Consider the following 27,544-nt stretch of genomic DNA (forward strand, 5'->3'; position numbering starts at 1 on the left):
CCATACATTATTAATAAAATATTAAAATTAATCAAAGATTAATATATTTTAAGAAAAATAAGTACTTCAAAATTAGAAAATAAGAGAATTTGTAATTTGAAAATACAAAAATACAAAAATATAAACATTTTGGTATAATATTTGAAATTTTGAAAACTTTGGAGTAAAAAAAAGTTTAATTTTTTATTATTTTTTTTTACTTTTTTTTTACTTTTATTGACTTTGTTTTACTTTTGTTGACCGATTAAATCCGTCAAGACGGATTAATCCCTAGTTTCGTCAAACACATTAATCATAATCGGTTGGAAAACGTCAAGCGATTAATTCTGATTTTTGTAACCATTATATATATAAACATAGACATATATGAAAATACTATATTATGTGTCGCATGGGTGCATCAAAAGTTATGAGTTTCAATAAAAATATGAATATAATGACATTAAGTAGTTGTCTATAAGTTTTCGACAACGGTGAAACCTTGGACTAGATGATCCTATGATGAGTTGATATGTTCTTCCCACTTTAGTTACCGATCATGGTACCGCAATATTGTATGAGTGTGCCAGTAAAATTTTAACATCAGTAGATTCAGGCTCATCAATTAAGATATAACAAGCGTTAAACATTATTTTTTTATAGAAGAATATCTAGGATAAATAATCTTAGTCAAAGTAATAGTTAGGGTTAACAATTGTAACATATTTAACGTAATAAAGAAGAATTATATGAATAATATGTGTTTCATGATTATTATAATATGATAAATCAGTCGAATCGTCCGTAAATCGTAAAAATAAGTGCGTCAACACACACACACACACACACACACACACACACACATATATATATATATATATATATATATATATATATATATCATTATAAAGGTATCTACGATGCGGTCGTTATGTTGAGTACTTTCGACATTAGTTTAGTACAGATATCGTTAAATCTATTTAAAATAGTATTATAAAGGGTGTTTAGTCATTTAAGTAACTATAGATGGTGGTTTTTGAAAATTCAAGTACTATAAATAAGAGGCTCTAGGCTCTCATACTTCTTGCACCATTCTCTTGATTCAAGAGTCTTTCTCTTCTTATCCCCCCGAGCATTTCGGTCCCTCGTGATTCGACTTCTCTTTCTGTAGTTTTAGTATAGTAAGGTGAGCGCTAAAGTGCTACAAAAATCTTTTTAAAAAGATTCAGCGACGAAGTTCTGCCCGTGCAGAGCCCAACTCCTAGCTAAAACCCCCTTGTAAGTGAGTTGTGATTACCCTTCTTTAAGTAAACTTATATTTAAGTTCATTATCGTTATTATGAACCTATAAGACCTATATATGTGGTAAGTATAAATTATAAAAAGTGTTATTATAATATCTTTTAACTACTCACGGTACGGGGAATCTGGTTTGAAAGGTCGCATAGGGTTATTGGGTTTCAAAAGTGCTTAAATACCAAAATGGTCCTGCCCTCCGGTGTTTCATGTATGGTCCCTGTCTGTACATAGTGGTTGAAAAATATTGTTTAACACTTATAAAACAATAAGTCTCGTAGACTTTGAGCTAATTAGTCCTAATAAATATTAGACTAAAACTTAGCAATAATAATGTTAGGTTTCGTCGAAGAAAAAGACGATTGTTAGAAACGAATCGTTGTCCAAATTTCAAGTCATCACTTTAACAAGTGAGTGCATAGTTACTTTCATATTACACATAGATATGAAGTATTTAATATAAATTACGTGTTATGCGTGCATATTATCTGTGTTCCTGGTATTTATGCTAGATGAACGATTTATACATGTTTACGTGATTTAACCTGTATACGTATTTATATACTTATAAATATATATTAGGTAGCGACGGGTGATGAGAGATGGGTGATGTGTAACACCCATAAAAATCAAGTCAATTTAAAAGTTTTTAAATCATTCAAAAACCAATAATTATTACAAATATGTTTTCAAAATAGTTTAATGTCAGAGTATCTCAGAATCAAATCATAAAAACATAAGGAGGTGCACGATCATGACTTCGATTTCCCGCGATCATCAGAGGTACCTGAAACATAATCAACAACTATAAGCCCGAAGCTTAGTGAGTTCTTCCAAAATGTCAACGTCATACAAACCATATCAATATCATATAAACAAACAGCATGCATAATGAGTCATCAGCCTGACTGGACCGCCTCGCAGGGCCATGAGTCTATCCGGACCACTCTCCGAGCCATCGGCACATCTGGACCGCCTCTCAGGTCCTTCAGCCTATCCGTACCGCTCGTCGGGCCTTTGTCCTGACTAGTATGCCCTCCCGGGCCTGCAGTCTATCCGGTCCACCCTAGGTATGTTGGCCTTCAGAACAAAGCAGGTCCGCCTCAACCCAACCCATAAATCAAACAATCATGTGCACATAAATATAAAACGCAAGCATATATAATAATTAAACCGATATAACAAATCACTAATCATAGCAACATCCTATAACCAGGATACCTATAACACTCGGTTTTGAAAGTGTTCGATTGTGTCTTCGGAGGCCAAGGGTATAAGTGTAATCTGATGATTCGGTCTGTTATGGGTCTCGGGTTTTATTCGAAATGTTTTAAGGCTTGGGGTGTAGCCAGGAGCGTAGGGCTTCATGCCACTTTTTCGTGGATATAAAGTTCGTCAGAAACGGACTTAGAACGAAGAAGTTATAGTACTTCGAAGTTGTTGGCAGAATTGGTCCCTGAATGGAAAATTTTTCATTTCAGCCCATGCATGCAAGGTGGCATCCAGGTGAGTTCGCCCAGCGTAATCTGGAGTACACCCAACATAGTGTTGAATAATGAATCGCGGGTGCCAAAGACGTACGCCCAGTGTACGGGGATTACGCCCCACGTACGTCCAGGATCTCCAAAACCCTAATTTTTAGGGTTGGCTCACTATTTAAAGCACCTTAAGTCCGAGGGGGTGCGCCTCCCTTTCATTCCTAGAGTCTTAAACCCTAATTTCGAATGGTAGCTTCATCCAAGAGTGTTGTGAGCTTTGTAGGTGCATTTTGGGTGGTTTTTGGTGCATTTCAAGAAGATGGAACTTGTTGCAAAGATGGGAATCAAGGAGGAGCTTGTGGATCTGGCTTTTGGGACTCATTCTCAGCTTGATGAAGTGATAGCTTGGGAATATGGCGAGGCAGCAGCTAAAGTATTCATGGGGGAAGCTTCTGAAGTGCGAGGTGAGTTTTCTCACCATACCAATGGTACCAAGGTCGGCCCATTTTATGATAGTTGGTATACTTTTTGTGTAGAGGTGTGTCACATATTTATGCAGTGATACGTGGTAGAGATAGCTTTTACAGCTAATGGTAGAGATAGCCTTTGTGGCTATTAGTAGAGATAGCCTTTGGGGCTAATGGTAAAGATAGCCTTTATGGCTAATGGTAGAGATAGCCTTTTTGGCTAATGGTAGAGATAGCTTTTATAGCTAGTAGGATATGTGGTATGTGATAGAGATAGCTTTTATAGCTAGTATGATATGTGGTATATGGTAGAGGTAGCTTTTATAGCTAATTTGCTATGTGTTATATGGTAGAGGTAGCTTTTATAACTAATATGATATGTGGATCGTGTGTGGGGTATGCTCTGGGGAACTCACTAAGCTTCGTGCTTACGGTTTACAGTTTTGGTTTCAGGTTTCATCGGTTGGAAAAAAAGGGCTCGGAAGGATTGCAGCGCACACACCTAAGATTCCGCAATGAATGATTTTGGGATGAACTCTGATAAATGTTATACTTAATGATGAATTGAAATGTTTGAAATAAACGGTATCAATGTTTGATTATATTAAAAATGAAATCTTTACCCTTGATTTTTGGGTCGTTACAATATCGACCTAACCGTTCACCAACATAGCATTGTCCTACATACCAGGATACCGACCTACCATGTCACTAAGTATATCACCGTCCTAACTACCAGGATGTAAATCAATAAGCATATCGTGAAATAAACCCATATACAAATCCAAAAAGGGTCGACATTCGTGCCTTCGACCCTATTGGTATAGTGAGGACAACTCACCTCACAAGTAGCTCGGGATGATAATGTCAAACTCCTCCAAATACAACTCCCACTCAAACACCTACATCCACCAATGATTCACTTCCATAAATTCCCAAATTACTAAATTACCCCTAGAAGTCAAATTGGTCAACCCTTGGTCAAAGTCAAAGTCAAATTCAATAGTCAAGGTCAACAGACCATGTTGACCGAACTCGTCGAGTGTACCCCATTGACTCGTCAAGTCCTTCCAAAACTCAAGAAATCTTGAAAACCCTAGTTGACTCATCGAGTTTCCAAACAACTCGTTGAGTCCATGCGGTGTCCAAATGTCGAGAAAAACCCTAACTAACTCATCGAGTCATCTTACTGACTCACCGAGTCCATGCAGAACCAATACAAGTAATCTTCATCTGAATCATTGAGTTGACCATGCAAATCATTGAGTCCCTTTAGTCCATTTATCATTCAGACGCTTTTAAGCAAGACCAAGGCTCCAAATTGCAGATCTAGCCTCTTACGGTATGGTTTCCACGTAAAGTTGCAAACTTTACGTGCATGTAAGGTCCTAAACGCCAAAACCAAGCTAAGGGAGAGGTTTAAGCCAAAGAGAAGGGACAAAACTTGATAAATTCAATAACTTTATGACTATAAGGACTTAGAGGAGTCCATTTCTGAAGTTACAACTTTAGATCATGCCCAATACCCGAAATGACCCACTAATATGCTAAAAATGGCCTTAAACCCAAGAATAAGGAGATCTAACGCTAGAATGATCAAGGTAGCAGCTTGTTACCTTCAAATGGTAGCCAAAACGATGTAGATGCTGGATCTACAAGCTCCTTCCCGTTCCCAGCTTTTCCACCTTCAAAATTCTTCAACAAATGCACCAAAAACACTCTCTTAGCTTCACAAGCACAAAAGGAATGGTAAAGAACGACTAGGGTTTCCTTCTCTAGGTAATGAGGTGATAAAGGAGGCCAAAAGATGCGGGTTATGTCCTTTAAATATGGTGTAAACCCTAATAATTAGGGTTTTCCCATTCAGCTCCAACTCGTTGAGTTGGGGTCCTCCGACTCGTCGAGTAGACCACATAATTCATGTGGGTTGACTAATCTCGAAATGACAAGTTGGGGCCTCCAACTCGTCGAGTAGGCTTCTTTAATTACATGCAAATATCTAAAATCTTTTTCCTATAAATCGGGATGTTACAACTCTCCCCTACTTGAACTAGGCTTCGTCCTCGAAGCCTGCTGCAGTGGACAAATCCGAACAATGCTTTAGCATTCCAGCCTCCGACTCCCAAACCTACTCGGATCCCCTCCGATGTTGCCACTTGTACCTTTACCAAAGGTGCCTCCTTGCTATGCAGAACTTTTACCTCTCGTTCCAAGACGGCCACTGGCCTCTCAATGTAGTTTAGGCGCTCATCCTCTTGAAGATCACCCAATGATGTCACGGCATCCTCGCCCGACACGCACTTTCGCAACTGCAAGACATAGGAAGTGTTATGGATCTAGCTGAGCTCCTCCGGGAGAACCAGTTGATACGCTGCCTTGCTAACCTTGGCAAAATCCAAAATGAACCGATATATCGGGAACCCAAATTCCTTTCTTCCTGAAGCGGATCACACCCTGAAAACCTGGAGTCCTTCCCAAAACACAATCATGTATCATACGCGGCTGCCGATAATCCTTTGTTGGAGAAGAGATTATATATTCTTTCAAGGGAACTCATTCAATGACCGAATTTTCAGAGATAACATGGACTACGAGAAGCAAAATAGGAGAAGAACCATTATTGTGCTGACAGGATAATGCTTCCTTCAACTCCCGAATCTACATACAGTAACAGTTAATTGCTAACGCATAACCACGAACACCTATGACTGGCCTAATCATCCTCGGGATGGAATATCAATATGTCGAATCCAATCAACCACCGAATTGAAATCTTTAGGGTTTGTCGGTCTACCGCCTCAACCCCACCACTCCTCCTGGCCTTCGTGCCTACGACTTACAGTCGAACCTCACCGGGTATCTTGGCTTACTGCCTCAACCCTATTACTGATCTTGGGTTTCCGTGCCTACAAGTTATAGTCAGCCCGCACCAGGTATATTAGCCTACTGCCTCAACCCTACTGCTCATCCTGAGTCTCCATACCTACGACTTACCGTCGGCCCGCACTAGGTATCTTGGCCTACTGCATAGAGCAGGAATGCCTCAACCCTCCCAACACGATGTGTTGCCATAGATAATCAGGAGAAAGATATAACCCAGTTCTCAAAACCTGAAAGACAGGGATGCTCTAACCCAGTAACCCTCGATTCCCCGTAGATAATATCATACATTTCGCCTACAGCTCACAATTCACCCCACAAACCAAAAAGTTTTCCCCGATTTACCTTACTAACCTCCAGAGTACATGCCTCACATGGATACACTTGCGATCCTCGACACAAGTTTCCACTATAAGCCATCTCGAAATGGCCGTCCATGAATCCATCCCCAGTTTCTGATCGAAACTACCACAAATCATGCAGAAAAGACCCTAAAACATGTCAATAGCGAACATTTCACAATTCGAATCCATATGATACACCAAAACGTTAGTATAACCTTTGACTCTTTACCATGCCATTACCAATCTCCGGAGCGATGAAAGAAGATGATCAACCAAGAACTTCCACATTACATCCGATCCTTCACAACAACTTGCGAACATGCAGGAATACGGGGCAAACATTCCCCAGATTCATTCTAATACCTAACTGATACTCCCCTCAGTCCTTCTTGATTCCTTTATCTAACTAATAGACTTACGACTCGCCAGGCCCCCATCAACGCGTCAATCCCGAGAACACCATAAGCAAAAGTAATGAATCTTTACGATCATTAGACTCATAGCCTATCACTGGAACGCTTCCGATAACACACACCTCGACGACATTCCCCAATACTACTGAGCCCCGCATGGTTTTCTACCCAAGCAATTCTTTCATAAACAGCGTCGCATACAATCCTCAGAGGGAAAACACTCGAACTCTTGATCTAATTCGGACTCTGAAACCCTACCGTGCACAATTCCCTTATAGAACAAGTTACAGCACAAGATTTTTCAGGCTCTCCCTCATGACCACTAACGGTCCCTAAGGGCATTCCATAGGTGATAACCAATGAGCACAAAAAACATCCAGTTCCACTGGTTATCATCATAAAGCAGCATGCTTAATACCAAAACGTAGACCTAACAAAATACATCCAAAGTCTTTAGCATGACTGGACCGCCTCATCAGGCCTTCAGCCTATCTGGACCACTTTGAGAACCTTCAGCATGTCTGGATCGCCTCTCAGGGCCTTCAGTATGTCTGGATCGTTCTCCGGGCCTTCGGCCTGACTGGTACGCCCCGTTGGCCTTCAGTCTATCCGTGCCACCCTAGGTCTGTTGAGAAAAACCTTGAACCCATCCTGGTGCCCTTTCCATAAATAACCAGCTCTCCCCCACTTGGGGTTCGAACTCTCGATTCAATTCACAGACTGTAAAATCGATTGAACCATACACGTAATTCGAACCAAACCCCCAATTCTACCTTGAACACCTACAGATATACTCAAAAAGATCGCCTCTATATCTATACTTGGGGAAACCCTTACCTCCTGCTTGATCGCACCACCTCTCTAGAAATCGTTATCCGGATAGTAATAGACAAAACCATCAATGGTTGATTTCCCATCTAAGAATTCTCAATTCTCCCCTTCAATCCCAGGTGACATTAACTAGTCCCTTATTGTTATAGAAATGACAATCCGACACCCGGTCTACCCAAGAATATGGTACCTAACTTGCCTCGCAAGATACTCATGCCACATCGAATCACCTGCGCTTACCTGTGCTGAAATACTGCCGCTAACCCCTACGACAAATGAACCCCAACTTGAAATACCACCTGACCCTGGGGTCACCAGCCTGCTCACTCCTGTGAAGTCGGAAAAACTGAAAGGGTATAATCCTTTCCATAGATGATAAAATTCCAATCCATCAATTAATCATTCTACTTCCCATCCTCTAATGAATCCCTGAACTCTGACTACCTACAATCATTTTATAATAAAATTCTCCTGACACTTTTAGTGACCTAGCGACTCATGAAGTTCTGCCACACATAAATCAGAAAAAACAGGTAACTAACCTGAAGTTGTTGCTTACGTATTCATTTGATGATACCATAACCCTTACTAGACACGTATTAAGGGAGTAATCCTCGAATCAGTACTGTCTATGTGATGTAGGCGATGATCCTTAGGAATAGTCCGTAGGAACAAACATATAAGGAAATAGGATGTAAGGAGATAAAAGGTAAATACGATGTAAGAGATGACCCTTAGGATAAATCTTTAGGGAAGATTAAATGAAGAAAATGGGAATGGGTAATCAGGTTCATTGTTTGACATGAAATATGTGAAGAAACAAATAAACTATATTATTGTGGGTTGAAACCCTATGTACTCACCAGGTTTCCAAACCTGACCCACTCAGTTTATTTGTATCACATGTGTCGATACGAAGCTACATTGCACTGAGAGATTAAATGAGATGTAAATCATTAATGTAAATGAATGTAAGGTCTATTTATGCTTATGTTTCTGTATTGACGATGACATCCCAAAGTTTTAATATAAATAAAATACATTTCTTTGGAAATTCTTTGATAATATATTTATCTTGTTTAATGGGAACAAATTCCGCAATATTATTCTTTAAAATGAATACTTTGATTTTCAAATAAACAAAAATAAAATTTTTAGAATGATCGTGAATTTGGGGATGTCACAAAAATGTTTGCCTTGGCTCGTGTGGTCATAGGATGGGTTGATATTGGAGGTGGCAGAGGTGATGGAGCAGGAACAGGGTTGGGAGGATTCACACAATGTTGAGAGAAAAGGGATGAGGAGCTAGAGGAGAAATCGGTTGTTGGGCTAGACGTGTGGATCGATGTTGGGCTTTGATGTAGGATTGGATGGGGGTTTGGAGTGGTGTTTTCTAAGCACAGTTTGCATGGGTTAGATTCATGACACCTTCCATGTATCTCAGCTGAGAAAGTGTATAGCCGACGAGTCGACAGTGGTACCATTAGAGGATATTCAGGTGGATGCGAGCCTGAACTATGTTGAGAGACCGGTGGCTATTAGGGATCGAAGATCAAAGTTCTGAGGAACAAGGAAGTGCCTCTGGTGCAGGTCCAGTTACAGCATCGGAAGGGGTCGGATTTAACTTGGGAGCTGTAGCGTGAGATGCGTGAGCAGCATCCAGAGTTGTTTGCAGAGTAAGACTTCGAGGACGGAGTCTGATTCTAGTGGGGGAGAATTGTAACATCCGGATTCCCAGGTATATTATTTTATTCATTTATTTTGGAGTTTGTGGAGGGACTCGGCGAGTTGGTGCTTAGACTCGCCAAGTAGGGTCGCGAATTCTCATCCGGATTGATGACCGGACTCGGCGAGTTCATGGGTGGACTTTGCGAGTCCGCGCTATTTAACGAAACCCTAATCTCTCGGGTTTGAGACCTATTTAAAGGCCCTTAGGGCTGTCATTTGCGTCTATCAGTCCATTGAGAGAAACCCTAGAGTGCTTGAGCGTTTTGGGAGAGATAAGAAGCCATTGTTGACCTTTGAAGTATTGTTTAGCAAGGAAAAGGAGGTTCTAGCCAAGAGGAAGCAAAGGAGGTGGACATTCTGTGGATTTGGAGCTCAGAGCATCACATTTGAGGTAATAATTTGGCTCCCCTTCTGTTGTTATGATGATCATATGGATTTAGGGCTTCTTGGACCCTTTATTGGTTAGATTTGATGTCCACTTAGTCCCTATTTGTGATGAGGCTTTAGATCTAGATCCATAGAGGTCCAGAGAGCCTTACTCATCAAGCTTTATGAAGATCAATGGGGGTTTTGACCATGGGTTATGATAATTGGGGCTAAAACATCATATAGGATCAAATAGATGTTGTTTGTGCATCAAGATATGGACTTTACGTGATTATAATGCTTGGGAAGGTCGGATCTATGGATTAATGGAACAGATCTGACCTCAGGAGGTCAGTTTGGTTTGTGCATGGGATGGACTCGCCGAGTCCAAGAACAGACTCGACGAGTAGGGTTAGGGTTTCCCTGTAAATCACACAGTTGGTGACTCGCCGGGTTAGGGAATGACTTGATGAGTCAGAAGGGATCTAGAGGACGTGAGTACGCGATGGAACTCACCGAGTTGCCCGAAGGCACTCGACGAGTCGAGTCAAAGGTTGACTGTTGACCAGGGTTGACTAGTGTTGACATGATAGTATTAATCAAACAAAGTCAGGAAAGTATTAATGAGAGTTGTACTTATGATATAGGAGGATGATAGGTCAGGAGATTGGGCACGAGTGATTATCCGACATCAGCGAGGTGAGTCTTCTCACTATGCCTTACCCGATGGGGTAATTATGTGTGACTGAAAGGTCTTATGTGTATGATGTATATGTGATGTAAGTTAAATGTGATATGTTATGTGATATGAGTATGATGTGGACCGGAAGGTCAAGATGATATGGACCGGAAAGTCAACAGAGTCTGGGATGGAAATCCCCTGAGACACTTGGATCGGAAGATCCTATGGCCTGGAAAGGCGTATGTGTAGTATGTGGTATTTTGGGGAACTCATTAAGCATTCGTGCTTACAGTGTTATGTGTTATGTGTTTCAGGTACTAGCGAGGATCGCGGGAAAGCGCCGGCTTGATCAGTACACACTTGCAGATGTCATGTTTTTGAGATCTTGGGTTAAGGATTATGTTATGTATTTTGTGGAAACATTGGATATTTGACTTTTGGAAGATTTAATAATGAAATGTTTTATTAAAAATTAAATGAAAAATTGTTTTAAATTTTACGGTGTTACATATTGACATAGTCCTGAACTCTTTGCCTCCTAGTTATGATCAGTTCAAAATGACTTATCATACGAGCAATGAGGAAGTCACATTGAGTAAACTTCAAGGCTTGCTGAGAACTGTTGAAAGTGGATTGAAAGGGAAAATTATTGAATCCACTCCTACTCCTGTTGTTGATCTAGTCCTGGCTTTTTGAAAAGGAAAGGGGAAAAAGAGGAAAGCTCCCTCAAAGTCAAATTGGAAGGGAAAGTCACATGAAGGGTCCTCTAGTGGATCCAAAGAAAAATCCAGTGCTAACGCCCCTCCTGCCTCAGATCGAAAAGAAGCAACGTGCTTCTACTGTCAAGACAATGGGCATTAGAAGAGAAGTTTCCCCAAGTACCTGCAGGATATCAAGGATGGCAAGATCAAGCCTACCTCGGCTTTACATTATTTTGTCTAAAAACTCATCACGTTCTAATTCTTGGGTCCTTGATATAGGATGTGGTTTTCACATCTACTCTGACTTGCAGGGACTAAAAAGAAGTGAGGATGTGGAGCTTGGGAAGACGAACCCGATAATGGGAATAGGAGATCGTCACTTGTTACCAAGATCGGCGTTTATTCTTTAAAGCTTAGTAGTAGATTATGTTTAGACTTAAATAATGGTTGCTACTCGTCAGAAATGACGAGGAATATTATTTCCTTTCATGGTTTGTACAGACAAGGTTTTAGATTATCATTTAATAATGAAATTGGTTCTATTAATACTTATTATAATGGTGTATTTTATTTTGAAGCATTGCCTTGTGATGGTGTATATGAAACTGTGATGTTTGTAGACAATTTAGGAAATAGGGTGTTACAGATTGATTCGTCTAATGGTTTAGATAAAGCATGCTTGTGGCATTGTCGTCTTGAACATATCAACAACAAGCACATTGCCCAACTCCAAAAGGATGGAGTGTTTGAATCATTTGACCTAAGGTCGGGTGATACATGCGAGTCTTATTTGCTTGGAAAGATGACTAAATCACCTTTCACAGGTTTGTGTGAAAGAGGTGAGGAATTGTTGGATCTCATACACATCGATGTGTGTAGGCCCTTTAGATCCACCACAAGGGATGTGATTCGGTTTTATGTGACTTTTACCGATGATATAGCAGATATGGACATATCTACTTAATCAAGCATAAGTTAGAAAATTTTGAAAAGTTCAAAGAGTTTAAACACGAAGTCGATAATCAATTGGACAGGAAGATCAAGATGCTTGGATCCGATAGGGGTGGTGAGTATCTTAGTATCGAGTTCCATGACTACCTCAAGGAATGTGGAATTGTTTCACAATTGACACCTCCTAGGACACCACAACTTAATGGTGTGGCTGAGAGGTGTAATCGAACCTTGTTGGACATGGTTCATTCCATGTTGAGTCAAGCTTCGCTACAAATCTCATTTTGGGGGTATGTCATAGAGAGTGTCGCCCATATCCTTAATATAGTCCCTTCAAAGAAGGTTTCCAAAACACCTCACAAGATGTGGACAGGGAAGGTTCCCGCGTTGGCACATATCAAGGTTTCGGGTTGTGAAGCTTTCGTTATGTGAGAGACTCATGACAAGCTTGAACCTCGAAGTGAGCGATGTATTTTCATCGACTACCCACAGAAGTCCTTTGGGTACTTGTTCTACAGACCTAGTGAGAACGTGGTCTTCGTAGCACGAAGGGGATTTTTTCACAAGAGGGAAATCATATGTGAAGAGGAAAGTGGGAGCGTAATTGATCTTGAAGAAATTCAAGAGTCAAGCGGTGAAGGAACCTATAATACTAGCACTCAACCCGAGGAAGAAATTCATGTTGAACCAATTGACGAGTCATTAACTCTTAGGCATTCCACTCAAGTTAGAATGAAACTAGAGTTTTATGGTTTTCATATTACTATAGATGGTGATACGTTTATCAGTGATAGTACACTGATAAATTTGGATGAGCCTTCTAACTACAAGGAAGCCATGGCGGGCCCTGAGTCTGCTAAGTTGAAAGAGGCAATAGACAGCTAGATCCAGTCCGTGTATGAAAATCAAGTTTGGAGCTTGGTTAACAATGTACCAGGTCGTAAGATAGTTGGGTGCAAATGGATCTTCAAGAAGAAGACCGAAATTGATGGAAAGGTACACATGTTCAAGGCACTACTGGTTGCGAAGGGCTTTACTCAAACCCCAGGGGTTGACTATGATGAGACCTTCTCACCAGTGGCTAAGATCAAATCTATTAGGGTTATATTATCCATCATTGTGTTTCATGATTATGAAATCTGGTAGCTGGATGTCAAAACCACTTTCCTTAATGGAAAGCTGGATGAAGATGTTTACATGAGTCAGCCTGAAGGTTTTGTTGATGCTAAATACCCCAATAGAGTGTGTAAGCTTGAGAAATCAATCTATGGATTGAAACAAGCCTCTCACAGATAGAATCTTTGCTTCGATGAGAAAGTCAAAGATTTGGTTTCTCTAGAAGTGAGGATGAGTCTTGTGTATATGTCAAAACTAGTGGGAGTATAGTAGCTTTCTAGTGTTGTATGTTGATGACATACTACTCATAGGAAACGACATTCTAACCTTGCAAGAAGTTAAGTCCTGGCTTGGAAAGTGTTTCGCTATGAAGGATCTAGGAGAGACTGCTTATATTCTGGGAATAAGGATTCTAAGAAATAGGATTAAAAGACTAATTAGACATAGTCAAAGTACTTACTTAGATAAAGTGTTAAAAGGTTTTAGCATGGAGAATTCCAAGAAAGGTGAGTTGCCTATCCAGAGCAATACCAAGTTGAGTAAGACTCAGAATCCGAGTACCAATGTCGAGATGGCAGAAATGAGTCGGATTCCATATGCTTCCACCGTTGGATCGATCATGTATGCTATAACATGTACTCGGCATGATGTGGCTTTTGCTTTGAGCATGGTCAGCCGATATCAAGGGAACCCGGGTAAAGCTCACTGGATAGCAGTTAAGAGCATTCTTAAGTATCTACGAAGAACAAAGAACTGGGTCCTTATGCTTAGAGGCAGTGATGACTTAAGAGTCACTGGTTATAGTGACGCTAGTTTTCAAACAGACCGAAACAACTTCCGTTCTTAGTTGGGTTGGGTGTTTACACTCAATGGAAGAGCAGTAACTTTGAAAAGTTCCAAGCAGGAGACTGTGGCTGATTCAAGATGTGAGTCAGAGTATATAGCTACGAGCAAAGCGTCAAAGGAGGCTATATGGTTGAAGAAATTCATTGGAGACCATGGATATTTTCTTTGATAATGAAGAAGTGGTTTCCTTGACCAAGGAACCTAGGGATTATGGAAGATCTAGACATATCGACGGAAAATATCATTTCATCATACATAGGGTAGAAGAAGGATTCATCATCCCCAAGAGGGTATCATCAAAAGAGAATCCTGCAGATCCCCTCACAAAGGGTCTGAGTAGGATCAAGCACGTTCAGCATGCGAGGAGCATCGGTCTGAAGGGTGATATTAGTTTTAGCGATTAGATAGACATTTAGAAACTTGTAACAATATAAATGTAATTGACATTTGATGATTATATAATGGAGATTTATTTATAAATAATTTTTTATTATCTATTGTCAATTTTTTTTTTTGTGTTTCACATTTGCATGTTTTACTTCCTGAATAATTGGATTATTAGAATATCCACAGTCGATCATACTTTGGAAGTAAGTAGTGAATTAAGACTGTCATGAATTGGTTTGTAGATTGTCTAAGTGTTTTAGACATAGCAATGGTTTTTTGCAACGTTCATGAGTACTTCTGAAATGGAGATTTGAGTATTGGATTAAACCCACGCTTATTTGAATTACTTCATGGAATTTATCACGAGTAATTATGAGATGATAATATCGTATAGTCTTTAAACTGAGATATATGAGTTGTTGTTTACGAGTTGGTTGTGCATTGATAATGCGTAAACGCATCAGTAACTTGATGTTATAAAACGTATTGTTGTGTATGATTGATGAGTAAATAGTACAAGCGTATAAGTCAAAGTTTATATGCTCCTTTTGCCTCAAGGGGTAAAAGCGATATCTTGGGCCCCTCGATGATTTTTTATTGACTTATGTGTCGGACCCATTCAGGACTAAGTTGATGTGTTTAATTAAGTTCTTTTTCATACAACTCAGAAATCGGGAAACAAACAGTTGGACAATGAGAATGTTTATGTTCCAAATCATTTGTCCACACGATATCTTGTAGAACGGAGGATTATATGATCCCTTATCTTAAGGGCACACAACTGACTAGGTCAAAGTTCGACAGCAGCTTTTGAGAGCTACGATTGCTAATCATATTCTAAAGTCGTACTCGCAATTATAGTTATTAGACTTATCCAAGTGGGAGACTGTTGGATTAGGTGTGTAAGGCCATAACTAAAATTGGTATGTACTTGATTTGATAGTAGCATGGTCTTGTTGGGTTGCCTTCACTTTAGCAACTTGACAGGATGACATATGGAGAGAGAGAGAGAGAGGTTAATAAAAAATTTATTAATATATATTATGAAAGTAATATATTAATTAGAAATCATATTATTTAATTAATATTTAATCGGAAATTAATTTGGAATTAATTTTGTGATTAAAGGAACCGCTTAAAAGAATAAGGGTTGTTTTGTAAATCATTGATAGTTGCAAAACTGGGCTGCTGGACTCCTTTAGAATGGAGTGGATGAAAAACTATAGGGAGGCCCTATAGATTTCATCCAAGGCTCCTAGAGGAGTAGTCCATGGGCTACTTAAGGCCTAAGAAGGAAATTAGGGTTTCCACCTGAAAACCCTAGTAGCCTCACCTATTTAAAGACCCCAAGACCTAGGGTTTTCGGCCAATGCTAAGAGCATAGAAACCCTAGCTGATTTTTTTCATATTCCCTCCTCTCTCCTCTCATCCTCTTGCTACAAGTGTTTGTGAGCCATTAGAGGTGCAACACTTGACGCACTAAGCTTTCAAGAGTCAAGATCAACAAAGGAATTCTTGTTATTACTATATAACAAGCAAGGTAATCTTCTAAACCCTTTTCATATGTAAGTTTTGAATTATATATGCTAGATTTTGGGTTTTGCTTTGGAATTCAAATTACATGTTCAATTAGTGAAAAACTTAGATCCAAAGCAATTAGGGTTGCATGATACATATGATGTTATTATGCTCAAAACCCATCAACATTATCGCAGCCAACTGATCACACAGGGCTTTGAAGGCACGACCGGATTCTGCAACAGATTTGGCTCCTTTCTGAATCAAACGAAGCTGACCAGGGAGGTTATGAACCCTTTCAATTGATGAGTTACCATAATCTTTTTCAATGGCAACCCATATTTGTCTAGCGGTAGTCATACCCACGATAGTGGTGATAGCTTCTTCTGATAACGAAGCTTGCAGACTGATGATGCTTAATTGATTGGTACTGACCTAGGATGTGAATTCAGGGTTCACGACTGCTTTGTTTTCAACGGTGATGGTGTTGGGTGGGCACGGGAGGGATCCATCGACATACGAGATCAAGTATTGATAGGTTAAGATAGGGTTCATCTGATTCTTCCATAACAAGTATTTGTGGAATTGAGTTTAATTGTTATCATGTGCAAAAAAGTATTCAGCGTGATTGAAGCATCATGGGTGCTGGCCATGGAAGGAAGAGGGAAGAACAGAGGAAGAAGAAAGGACGGAAGCGAGAGGGGCAGGGAGAGAAAGCAGAAGATGAATGGGGAGAGCTTTAAGGCTCTATACCATGACAGTAAAATGAATTGAGTGAATCCATATGACATCAGGAGGTATCTATAAATAGATACAAAATATACAATAAAGGAATGAAGAAATAAGAGAAATACAACAATATCCCCTACACATATTAAATACTAGAAGGTGATGAGTCGTTATTGAGTCGATATGTTCGGTCCAAGTTCACGATAATTTGTGGTATTCATTTAAGTGAATTATGTCTCACATACTCCATTTCTAACATGTATGTAAGGTACAAGACAAAAGTGAAGACTATTAGTGCTCGATGCAAGCACAAATTTTGAGTATCGTGAAATCATGAGCACATAAGGATTAGATTATGGGAGGAGAAAAGAACCTTAGGTATTTACATTTAAGATATAAAATATCTACGAACATAATGTATGTCATCTCTATGGCTATTGAACTTCGTAACATCCAGGACTTGGTAGATTTTGATTAGTATGTGGTTTAGATCGTTTTCTGCTATCATTATACATCATTGCATATAATGTCATGGATGTTGATTAATTATCTCATCCATAAACATTGAGGTGTTAAGTATATTTCCCAAAATTATATGAAATATAGGGGCGGACGCAGAAATAAATAGTAGGTGTTGTCGAGATGAAATAGATGTTGTCGATACATGAAAAATAGTTAAAAATCAATTTTTTTCCACCGCAAACAGAAAAAAATAGGTGTTGTCGGTGCCACACTGCGACCCTGTAAAAACTACCCCTGATGCAATGCATGAAAAAAACAATGATGAACTAATTTACGGTGTAGAAGTCTTTCTAATTATGCATGTAAAATGGTCCTAGCATTATTGCAAAATTTTACATGGAATAATAGATTTTTTTTGGAACGACGGGTTAGTGTATGCCTGGGATAGAACCTATGATCTTATTATTAGTAAGGTATTTAAGTGGGATAGCCTCAACATCTTGAATAATAGATAGTTGGTTACCTTAAAGGATTAAAAAAAATAACCGTATATAGATTAAAAAGGTATATCACGTTGCTAGATATAATAACAAAATATGATGACACGGTTCAGTTTCATTTGGTACTTTTCGCAATTGAAAATCAAACAAAAATAATCTGCTTGTAGCCTCAACAAAGCGATTGTGCTTTTTTATGGGTTCCAAATTTATAAAGTAACAAAACAGCAATCGAATACGTAAACTTATTGAAGTCGAAACAGAGCTAATTGGAGTGTAATGATGATCCGGAAAAACTTAAATAGCTAATCAAATAAAGAACATATATATTGTAAAATTGATGTGTATTAAATATGATTTAGCTCGGTTCTAATAAATAAATAAATAAATAAAAAATAAAACCTTTCAGTTTTTCTTCAACAATGTAGTTTTGTAAAAGCAGCTCAATTATTGAATTGACAAAATTGCAAGAATGGTCCTGTGGTTAGGTGGAAATTGCCACTTTGGGCCAAAAAGGTTTGTGCTAGCACTCGTGGTCCACAGGTTTTCATTTTGTTGCGAGTTTGGTCCATTTGTCTTGAGTTTTTTTATAAAATGACGATTTTACCCTTTGTTTTTTTTTTTCAGTTTTTTTATTATAAAAATTAAAAAAGGAAAAAGAAAAAAGAAAGTTGCCTCTCTCTCTCTCTCTCTCTCTCTCTCTCTCTCTCTCTCTCTCTCTCTCTCTCTCTCTCTCTCTCTCTCTCTCTCTCTCTCTCTCTCTCTCTCTCTTCGTTGTTTTTCATCAGAACCCACATACCTTCATTTTCTTATTCAAAATCCTTCACCTACAACTTCTTCATCATCCCCAGAAAGAAATCGAAAAATACAGTTAGATTTAGGGTTCTTCAATTAATAGAACACCCTTTTGATTTCTTTCTTCAATCAGTATAAGAAAACAATATAACAGATCCAATTAGATTTATTGTTCCTAATTTCTTTCTTCAATCAGAAACAAAATTTGCAGACCAACCTTTCCCCTATAAAAAACCACGACGCCGACCTCTCTGTTCTCTTTCTGTAACCATTGAGCTGCCGATGGAGGAAAAGAAGTCCGGTGGTAAAGGTAGTGGTGGTCATGGCAATCTGCCGGAGTTTGACAGCCTCCCGAAGATGGGATTATTTCTCAGCTTGGTTTTCAGATCTGATTCGTCACCACCACCTCTAGCAAATTGAATAGGTTAAGAGTTTCAGGATAGCTTCGATTGGTCGATTTCTATGTCCGATTTTTGTTCTTGAATCTTGATGTGATAAAAGGAATTTTGTGTGTGTGTGGGTGTGTGTATGTGTTTGGAGGGTTGAACACATATACACACAAATGGTTTACAATGATAATCGTTTTTTTAGAGTTTTTTCCTCTTTCTGCTTCTGGTTCTCAAGTTGCAGGTGGATCTGCGATGGCAAGATTAAGACTAAGGGTTCAGATGGTGGTCGATTTGGAGGTTGAGTCGGTGCTGGTGGAGGAATATTAGTTCTGATTTTTTTTTTAATCTCAAAATCTTGATTTTTTTTCTTGATTTTCCAAAACTTAGTGGTCTTGAATGGTAGAGTGGTGGTGCAGGTGAGGAACAAGTTCAAGAAGAAGATGATGGGAGCGTTTCACAACTGAAAATCGAGGGGGAGACAACTGGGGTCGATTTGTTGGAGATAGGAGGGTGAAGGGATGGGTGTTTGGTGGTCCTGCACAACCGGAGGGAGGCAGGGAGGGGCTGCGAAGGTGGTGGTCGGCAACCTCCTTTCTTCGTCGGAGATCAAAATCAAGAACGAGAGAGAGAGAGAGAGAGAGAGAGAGAGAGGAGGGCAACTTTCTTTTTTCTTTTTCCTTTTTTAATTTTTATAATAAAAAAACTGAAAAAAGAAAAAAACAAAGGGTAAAATCGTCATTTTATAAAAAAAAATCAAGACAAATGGACCAAACTCGCAACAAAATGAAAACCTATGGACCACGAGTGCTAGCACAAACCTTTTTTTGCCCAAAGTGGCAATTTCCACCTAACCATAGGACCATTCTTGCAATTTTGTCTATTGAATTACAGTTTTCCAGTTATTTTTAATAGTAGTTTGTTAATTTATTAAAGTTCGTTTTCAAAACGAAACGAGATTCGTTCCGGGTTGAACGTTGGTGTGAAAAGTCAACAAGATGATATTCCATTTATGACTTCTTGAGTAAACCAGAAACCCTATCCAAGCCACAATGAAACAAGCATTTCTGATTTTGATTTCATTGTTGCTCTTGTTGTTGAGTAGTAGCAATCGGTTTGTGTTGCTAGCAGTAAAGCCAGAGTTCCATCATGATCAGTGCAAAGCTTGGCTTGTCCAATCCATTCCCACTGACATGCCTCAGCTCTCTCTCGTTCCCGGCGTTCTATCCACCGGTAAGTCGTCTATCACGCCTTGTTTTCATCAGGTAGATTCGTTGATTACGCACGTATCAATTCGATTTCACTTCTGATTTTTGAAATTGGAAAATTAGCATTTCTGGTATCAAATTTTAATTACGGATTGTTCTATGTAATCGTCAGATTGTTCGTAATAATTCACTATCGAAATCTGTAACAATCGCATCGCTTTGCCACTGAGAATCCGTTATGTTTCCTCATATTCGTCATTTATCCTCTCACCAGTAAATTCAATTTGTTTAACTTAGCACATTTATGATTTAATGCATATGATCAGCGGACGTGTTTAGATGGTTAGCTGGAAACTCTTCGGACAAATTGGACATAATGGCACAGTACTGGCAACTAATCGCACAACCTAATGATCCTCGTTCTGGAGATTATGGATACTCTGAAGAAAGCATGAAGAATTTTGGTTCTGGTGATGGCTCAAGTGTATATAAATCCATTGAAGACGCTGCTGATCGTGATGTCAATGTTAGGTATATTTTATTGCTTACGTCAACATCGGTCTTATCTATAATTTCTTCTACTTTTTTACAGGCTTTTGCAGCATTCAGGAGTATATCCTGATTACACAGAAGAACCCTCCGCGCTTGCTTCAGGGAGGCCAAATGTACAGAATGTAACCTTATTGATTAAGGATTGGTTTGAATCAGGTGTGCTCCATGCTAAAGTTTGGATATCAGATTCTAGAGATGTTTATATTGGATCTGCTAACAATGACTGGAAATCTCTCACTCAGGTAACTTCTAATAAGCCACGAATTTGTTGTGATATTTTTAAATAAGTTATTGGGTTGTATTTATGTTTGATTTCTATAGGTGAAGGAAGTTGGAATATATCTTGTTAACTGTCCAGAAATAGCCAAAAAGGTTGAAATCTTCTATAATAACTTATGGAAACTCGGATCTTTGAATTCTTCTGATTACACACGAATGATATGGGATCAACAATGGCAGATCAGTAGAACAGTACCTTGTTGGTCACATTTCATACCATCTAAACAAAGATGCAGGTACGTCAATTCCAATTTCATTTATCATTTTTCACAATTCTCATCAAAACTTTATTAATATTTCTACAGATCACCTCTTCCTCCTTATGTTGAAGTTCCACACACATCTGGCTATCCACTACTAACAGACCCTTCAACTTTCAAAACATCAATTCAAACCCCTGGATGCAATTATTCAAATTCAAAACCTCAATCAAGCTATCTCTCTTTTGCTCCACCAGAGGTTCAAAATCTTTTGGTCTCATTGATTCCGTATATTGTAGTTTCTTTGATGCTTTTATTTATATGTTCATATAAATGCCATGATTTATGAACTGCAGCTCTCATTTGGAAAGTACCAGGCGGATGAACAGGCATGGATTGAAACAATTAAATCAGTAAAAGATGGTGAAACTGTGCGAATCAGTACCATGGATTGGCTTGGTCAATCTGAATACTCAAAACAAACAGTTTACTGGTCATCATTATCCACAGCAATATCAGAGGTTCCATTTCTTTTTATTACAACATTGTATTTTCTTATTGAAGGCATCATTCCCTATTAACTATGTTGAAAAATGCAGGTCATCTTCTCAAAGCATGCAAAAGTGAAGATACTAGTAGCATACTGGTCACATTTTATAGCAAACACAGATCAGTATCTAAAATCTCTTCTTTATTCCAATAATCTATGCTCTTCTTCACCAGACAACAAATGTGCTGGGAAAATCGAGATAAAATACTATATGGTCCCTGGTTATAATTCAACTGGGGCTGCTGTTATTAATGGGACAAGTACAGGAAATAAGTATCCTGGTTTTGGTAGGGTTAACCATGGTAAATATGCGGTTAGTGACACGCGTGCACATATAGGGACAAGTAATTTGATGTGGGATTATTTTTATGCGACAGTTGGGGTAAGTTTTGGGACGTATAATCCGGGAATTGTGGGGCAGCTTCAGAAGATATTTGATGCTGACTGGGATTCTCCTTATGCTGTACCTGTTCAGCCATTACAGGATGGGCATGCTTTTTCAAGCTGAGGGGATTTAGTTTTCTTGCTTAGAATAAAGTTATATTATGGCATTGTCAATTGTGTATTTGGTAGGTGAATGTTCTTGTTTGGACTTTTGCTTTTTCTTTTTTTCTTTTTTTGTTTGTATCACTCAACAAAAAAAATTCAGCATCTAATGAAAAAAACTACACATCATTTACTTGTATTCCATATAATATACCAATACACATCAGTTTTGAATTTCTTTACTAATGCATGAGTCCCAGATAAACAGTTGGATGAACTAGATCAACACCTCCAAAAATGGGATAACAAAATCATAATTAAATAGATGGATAATGGAAAGACGGTTATGAGGGCAAATCAAAGTATTTATTTGGAGTATAGAATATCATTTACTTAATCAATGTGGTAATTATCCAAATTATATATAAAAGCCAACATTTTATTCTTTTTAATTCGGAAAAGGTATGAATATCAGTCTTATGTATGTAAATGTATATAAATTCATATCAATTTATAAAGTTATTGTGCATGAACAAAAAATGGTAAAAATGAAAAATATAAAGTGGCCATTCCACAAAACAATTCCGTTGCCGGGACTTGAACCCGGGTCTCTCGGGTGAGAGCCGAGTATCCTAACCAACTAGACTACAACGGATTTATGTTTTACGTTTAGCAATTCGTAATATGTATGAATATTTTTGACGTATGAACCCTTTAACCAGTTGTCGACCCTGTGTCTCAAAATAAATTTTATGTTGTCACTTGGCACAATGTGCACTTCTATCCCTTTTTTTTTCCCTATACGTCTTTTGATGCTATTACGAATGTTTTACGTGATAATAAAAATGTCATTGTTTTTAGACATTCTACATTATTACGAATACATGTTATCCTTTTATCCCACCGTGATACTCAAACAACAGAGAAATCAATAAGTTTTAACAAAATTACATATGTGATCAACATATTTGTCTACTATATTTGTTGACAAAAACATCATACGTTTGTTGCATAAAATCTTTATTGATTGGACTGATTCGTGTTGAATTAGGATATATTTATATCTTTTAATAAGAATCAAAAACCAATCGGATTGACACTATTTTGTCCATTTCTTTTCTGATACATGACCCTTTTCTTTCTTTTGTATTATTTTTGCTTTCTATTAATCTAGATTTAGACAAACTTGATATTCAACAGAAACTTATCTCAGTCACATTGTTTAAAAAGTTATACACTTTAATTAAAAGGCAATCCAAGCAGCATCCATGATGATAAGTAGTGCCAATCAATCAAATTCTGCTGTTCCCCACCCTTGACCTACCAATATAATAAAAAAAACTACCATCTCTAAGAAACGTTACATCTCATCATATTTAAAAAGTGGATAATATCATATAACATCAGACTATAGTTCACAACTCTGCAACCATTACATAAACATGGTCCAGGTTCACTCTTTTCCAATGCATAATTCTTTCAGTAAAAAAAACACTGTGTCTTCATCCGATTCATAAAAAAACAACAAGATGAAACACCCGCGCACACACACACAACAAGTTTCTCTAAAGTTTGAAGTTATCATCATGTCCATAAAAGCATCAACAACATATGCTTTAAAAGCTTACGGATTAAGAGCTTGAGCATGATGGCGAATGTGATCATCAATGAAAGAGGCTATGAAATAATAGGAGTGATCATAACCAGGCTGCATACGCAACAAAAGAGGAGCTTTCACATTCCTACATGCCTCATCAAACTTGTTTGGCAACAACTGATTCTCATGCAAAAACTTGTCATCATCTCCCTACACAAACAATAATAAACAAATCTATAAGACTAAGGGGATAACTGAAAAAGCTCAATTTCAATTTCCAAACTTCTACCTGGTCAATCATGATGGTAGCTGCAACATCATTGAACTTTTTAATCAGGCAAGTGGCATCGTATTCCTGCATATTTTATGAGTTATTTCAATGACTATGAACACATGTTTCTTGTTGCTATATGCAAGAATTTATATTTAAAGATATATATATACCTCCCAAGCAGTCTTATCATCACCCAGATAGTTTGTGAATGCCTTTTGACCCCATGGACAATTAATGGGATTCACAATAGGTGCAAATGCTGACACTGACTGCAAAAAGAAGAATTAATAGATGAACAAAATGATCCCAATAAATATCATATGATTATGAAACATCAAACATACCTTGTATTTGTCTAGGTTTTTCAAATAGATTGTAAGTGCTCCATGTCCACCCATAGAGTGACCACTTATGGATGCCCTTGATGTATCAAGCTGAGGGAAGTTATCACTTAGAAGTTGTGGAAGTTCCTTGACTATGTAGTCATACATTTGCCAGTTCTTCCATTTCTCTACAGTAGCATTAAGATAAAATCCAGCACCTGAAAAAATGTAAACATTTCAAATCAAACTTTTTGTTTGTAGTTATATATTATTTGGACAAAGAAGAGACACAAAGACATTAACTAATAACTAATAATATTAATATAAAGTCTTTGATTTCCTGTAACATACCAACACCAAAATCATAGCTGTCTGCTTCCCCCTCCACATTTAGGCCTCCTATATCAGAACATAGAGAGCTAGTAATTTCCATGATCTTAAGTAAAAACCAGATATATGAAAAAGGTTTCAAATAAAAAAAATGGGTGAATTACTTGGAGATGTATCTGGAACAATCAAAGCAATGCCTTCAGTTGATGCAACTCGCTGAGCACCTGACTTGATAATGAAGTTTTCATCATTGCAAGTAAGACCAGAGAGCCAGTATAGTACCTAAACCATAACCAAATATTGAAGTCTGTTAGAACCCTTTTACCCAAACAAGGAAAGAAATTTGTGATGAAATTTATTAAAAATAACAATATGTATTCTCTTGTCTTATTTGTTGATGTATGTGTATGTGGTTAAAGGCAGACATATATGTTTTCTTGCATGGATTTGTATATTAACATAGATCCCCTTTTCATCCCTCTATGCTTATTAGCCCTAGTGATTATACTTCTTGTTTTCCCAAACATCTAAAAACAACTAAGATCAAAATGACTAAACGGCACAAACCCAACGATCGAAAACCCTAAACCAAAACAGTAAAACAGCGATCTAATAACAAATGTCATAAAATGATAAGCAGTAAACAACCTAAAACACTTTTAAAATGTAAGCATGTAAACAAAATAAGGATCAACGAGTTGTTGACTTATATGGCGAAGTAGATTTACAGGGAATCTTTGATCAGGAGAAGTTGAGGGAGGGAAATAGATGTGGAAGTTCATGGAGCAACCGAGGGTCGGGGATTGATGCTTGTATCGTTTATTGAAACCTTCAAACATTTTGGAGCTGCCGATTTCCGTTGGTTTGCTGCTCGCCATCGTTGTTGCTTTGGTTGTGCGTTTTGGATTTGTTGGTGAGATGATGAGATGAGTGCTGCTGTTAAATGTTAGTGAGAAAAAGGGGTTTTATATGTGGGGAGTCGAGCTCGCTATGAACCACATAAGCGTACTTACACCTGTTTAGATCGATAAGGTGGGCGTCTCTTCTCAATAATTTTGCTAATTATCCAAAGAGAAATGTTTGATAAAAATCTTAATTATCCAAAGGAATTGTACGATAAAAATCTTAATATTTTATTTTAATTTATTTATAAAAAAATTTAATTACCAGTAAATATAACGATTTGATCATTTTTTTTTAATTTTATCGGTTTCAATATTTACCCGGTTTTGTTAAAGTCTCATTATTTTACTATAATTTCATTAAAGTCTCATTATTGAAACTGATTAACCGAAAAAATGGTCAAATCGTCATTTTTACCAATAATTACGACTTGTTCGTAAACAAATTTTAGTTTTGAATTTTTCGTAAATTAGGGTGAAATATGAGAAGTTTTCCGAAGATGTCCTTTATTTAAAAACAAAAATGCAATAATGAATATGTGGTATATCGAAAATTGTCATTTTTGTCCAAAAAGATTTAGACCAATATCGTGGTCTAAAACTTTCATTTTGTTATGTTTTTTGTCTAATCTATTTTGATTTTTTTTCAAAATGATAGATTTGACCTTATTAATATCATTTTTTTGTTATTTCTTTTTCTGATTTTTAGAATTAAAAAAATAACAAGAAAATAAAAATAAATTTACTCCTAATAAACCCACCCAAACCCCACCCCACCCATCCATCTCTCTCTCTCTCTCTCTCTCTCTCTCTCTCTCTCTCTCTCACACACACACACACACACACACATACTTCGCTGGAAACCACCCCTACTGTCGGAAACCACCGTCATCACTGGAAACCGCCACCATTTTCACCAGAAAACCGCCATCATCATCGTTGGAATATCTGAAAGACGACATGTACCTCTTCGTTGGAACGCCTTCGATCTGAAAACCCTCGTTGGATATTTCTAGATATGTTCGACACTACAGTACTCACCCTCTTTCTCAAGTTGTCCTTTTCCAGCTCGATTTCTGGCAGACGGCGATGGTGGTTTCCAAATAGTTTGCACATATTTATAAGTCTGGATGCCCCTTGCATCATCGTCGACGAATTGTGGCTCACGTTTCCGACAAATTGTGGCTCAATTTTGTCCTTCCCTACACGAGTTTCCTTCTCCGGTGATGTCATATAATGCAAGAGTTCTTTTCCATTTTTCCAGGTGGAGATGAAGGATGACGGATATCTCTCGATCTGTTTTGGTAGTCGTTCGACAGCTTCGGAGAAGGCAGTGAGAATGGGAAAACGGAGATTTGCAAAGCTGTTTGGAGCTAGGGTTTTCAAAACGTAAACCACCTCAAATCTAGAAAGACGAAGACGAAAAAGCGATGGTAGTGGTTTCAGATCTATGAAAAAAATATTTTTTTGGTTAAATAGAATTAATGAAATTTGCAATGGCTGAGCTGCAATTGTTCAATAATTGAACAAAAGAGATGATCTAGAATCCTCCTAGCCTTGGACGGTTTTGGAGGCTCTTGATCGAGCTTCTAGAAACTTCAACTGATAAAAGAAAACTAGATAATTACTAATTTGAAATATAATTATTTTAAGTTCAAATCTAGGTTTCTGGGATAATCATGTAGTTATATAAATGAGATAACCCCTTGTAATTTTCGGCCACTCCTAACACACAAGTGAATTCTGAAAATTCTCTCTATGTTGTTATATGTCTTCGAGCTTAACATCATTTGTGGTGGTTTCACTTGAGTTAAGCCTGACAATCACAACAAAGAAAGAGTTGACGTTAGTCGTGTTGGATTGGGTATCTAAGCCTATAACTATAATTGGTGTATACTTAAATTGATAATAGTACAGTCATTTTGGGTTGCCCTCAAAACTAGCAACTAGACATGATGATTTTGGAGAAAGAGTTTGATTTATTATTTGAT

At 37.9% G+C, this 27,544-nt stretch overlaps 2 protein-coding genes and 1 non-coding gene across 3 annotated transcripts; 1 reads left to right on the plus strand and 2 right to left on the minus strand.

Annotated features, from left to right (window-relative positions):
- The first annotated feature begins 19,801 nt into the window (after positions 1 to 19,801).
- On the plus strand, positions 19,802 to 22,326 carry LOC145069851 (uncharacterized). Its single transcript, XM_079016793.1, has 7 exons — positions 19,802 to 20,085; positions 20,387 to 20,591; positions 20,653 to 20,854; positions 20,934 to 21,127; positions 21,197 to 21,350; positions 21,448 to 21,612; positions 21,691 to 22,326. The coding sequence occupies exons 1-7, from the start codon at positions 19,905 to 19,907 to the stop codon at positions 22,147 to 22,149; spliced, it is 1,560 nt and encodes a 519-aa protein (XP_078872919.1). The 5' UTR covers positions 19,802 to 19,904; the 3' UTR covers positions 22,150 to 22,326.
- Positions 22,327 to 22,709: 383 nt separating this feature from the next.
- On the minus strand, positions 22,710 to 22,782 carry TRNAE-CUC (transfer RNA glutamic acid (anticodon CUC)). The gene has a single exon. It is a non-coding gene; the product is annotated as a tRNA-Glu (tRNA).
- A 520-nt stretch (positions 22,783 to 23,302) lies between these two features.
- On the minus strand, positions 23,303 to 25,618 carry SFGH (S-formylglutathione hydrolase). The gene is made up of 8 exons (XM_079016160.1): positions 25,380 to 25,618; positions 24,816 to 24,933; positions 24,673 to 24,720; positions 24,343 to 24,539; positions 24,169 to 24,267; positions 24,014 to 24,079; positions 23,756 to 23,934; positions 23,303 to 23,447 (listed from the first exon to the last, which is right to left on the minus strand). The coding sequence occupies exons 1-8, from the start codon at positions 25,527 to 25,529 to the stop codon at positions 23,420 to 23,422; spliced, it is 885 nt and encodes a 294-aa protein (XP_078872286.1). The 5' UTR covers positions 25,530 to 25,618; the 3' UTR covers positions 23,303 to 23,419.
- Positions 25,619 to 27,544: the final 1,926 nt, after the last annotated feature.

This window comes from Lactuca serriola, chromosome 8, assembly GCF_051521515.1.
Source record: "Lactuca serriola cultivar US96UC23 chromosome 8, Lser_US96UC23_V15, whole genome shotgun sequence".
NCBI lineage: Eukaryota > Viridiplantae > Streptophyta > Magnoliopsida > Asterales > Asteraceae > Lactuca > Lactuca serriola.

What these genes read in the sequence shown, in the direction of transcription:
- LOC145069851 (XM_079016793.1), top strand. Translation starts at nt 19,905, where the DNA reads ATGAAACAAGCATTTCTGATTTTGATTTCATTGTTGCTCTTGTTGTTG. An exon ending in TCTCTTTTGCTCCACCAGAG is followed by an intron (nt 21,351 to 21,447) that starts GTTCAAAATCTT and finishes TATGAACTGCAG; the next exon opens with CTCTCATTTGGAAAGTACCA. An exon ending in TATCCACAGCAATATCAGAG is followed by an intron (nt 21,613 to 21,690) that starts GTTCCATTTCTT and finishes TGAAAAATGCAG; the next exon opens with GTCATCTTCTCAAAGCATGC.
- SFGH (XM_079016160.1), bottom strand. Translation starts at nt 25,529, where the DNA reads ATGGCGAGCAGCAAACCAACGGAAATCGGCAGCTCCAAAATGTTTGAA. An exon ending in CTCCTGATCAAAGATTCCCT is followed by an intron (nt 24,934 to 25,379) that starts GTAAATCTACTT and finishes GTTATGGTTTAG; the next exon opens with GTACTATACTGGCTCTCTGG. An exon ending in ATGATAAGACTGCTTGGGAG is followed by an intron (nt 24,080 to 24,168) that starts GTATATATATAT and finishes TAAAATATGCAG; the next exon opens with GAATACGATGCCACTTGCCT.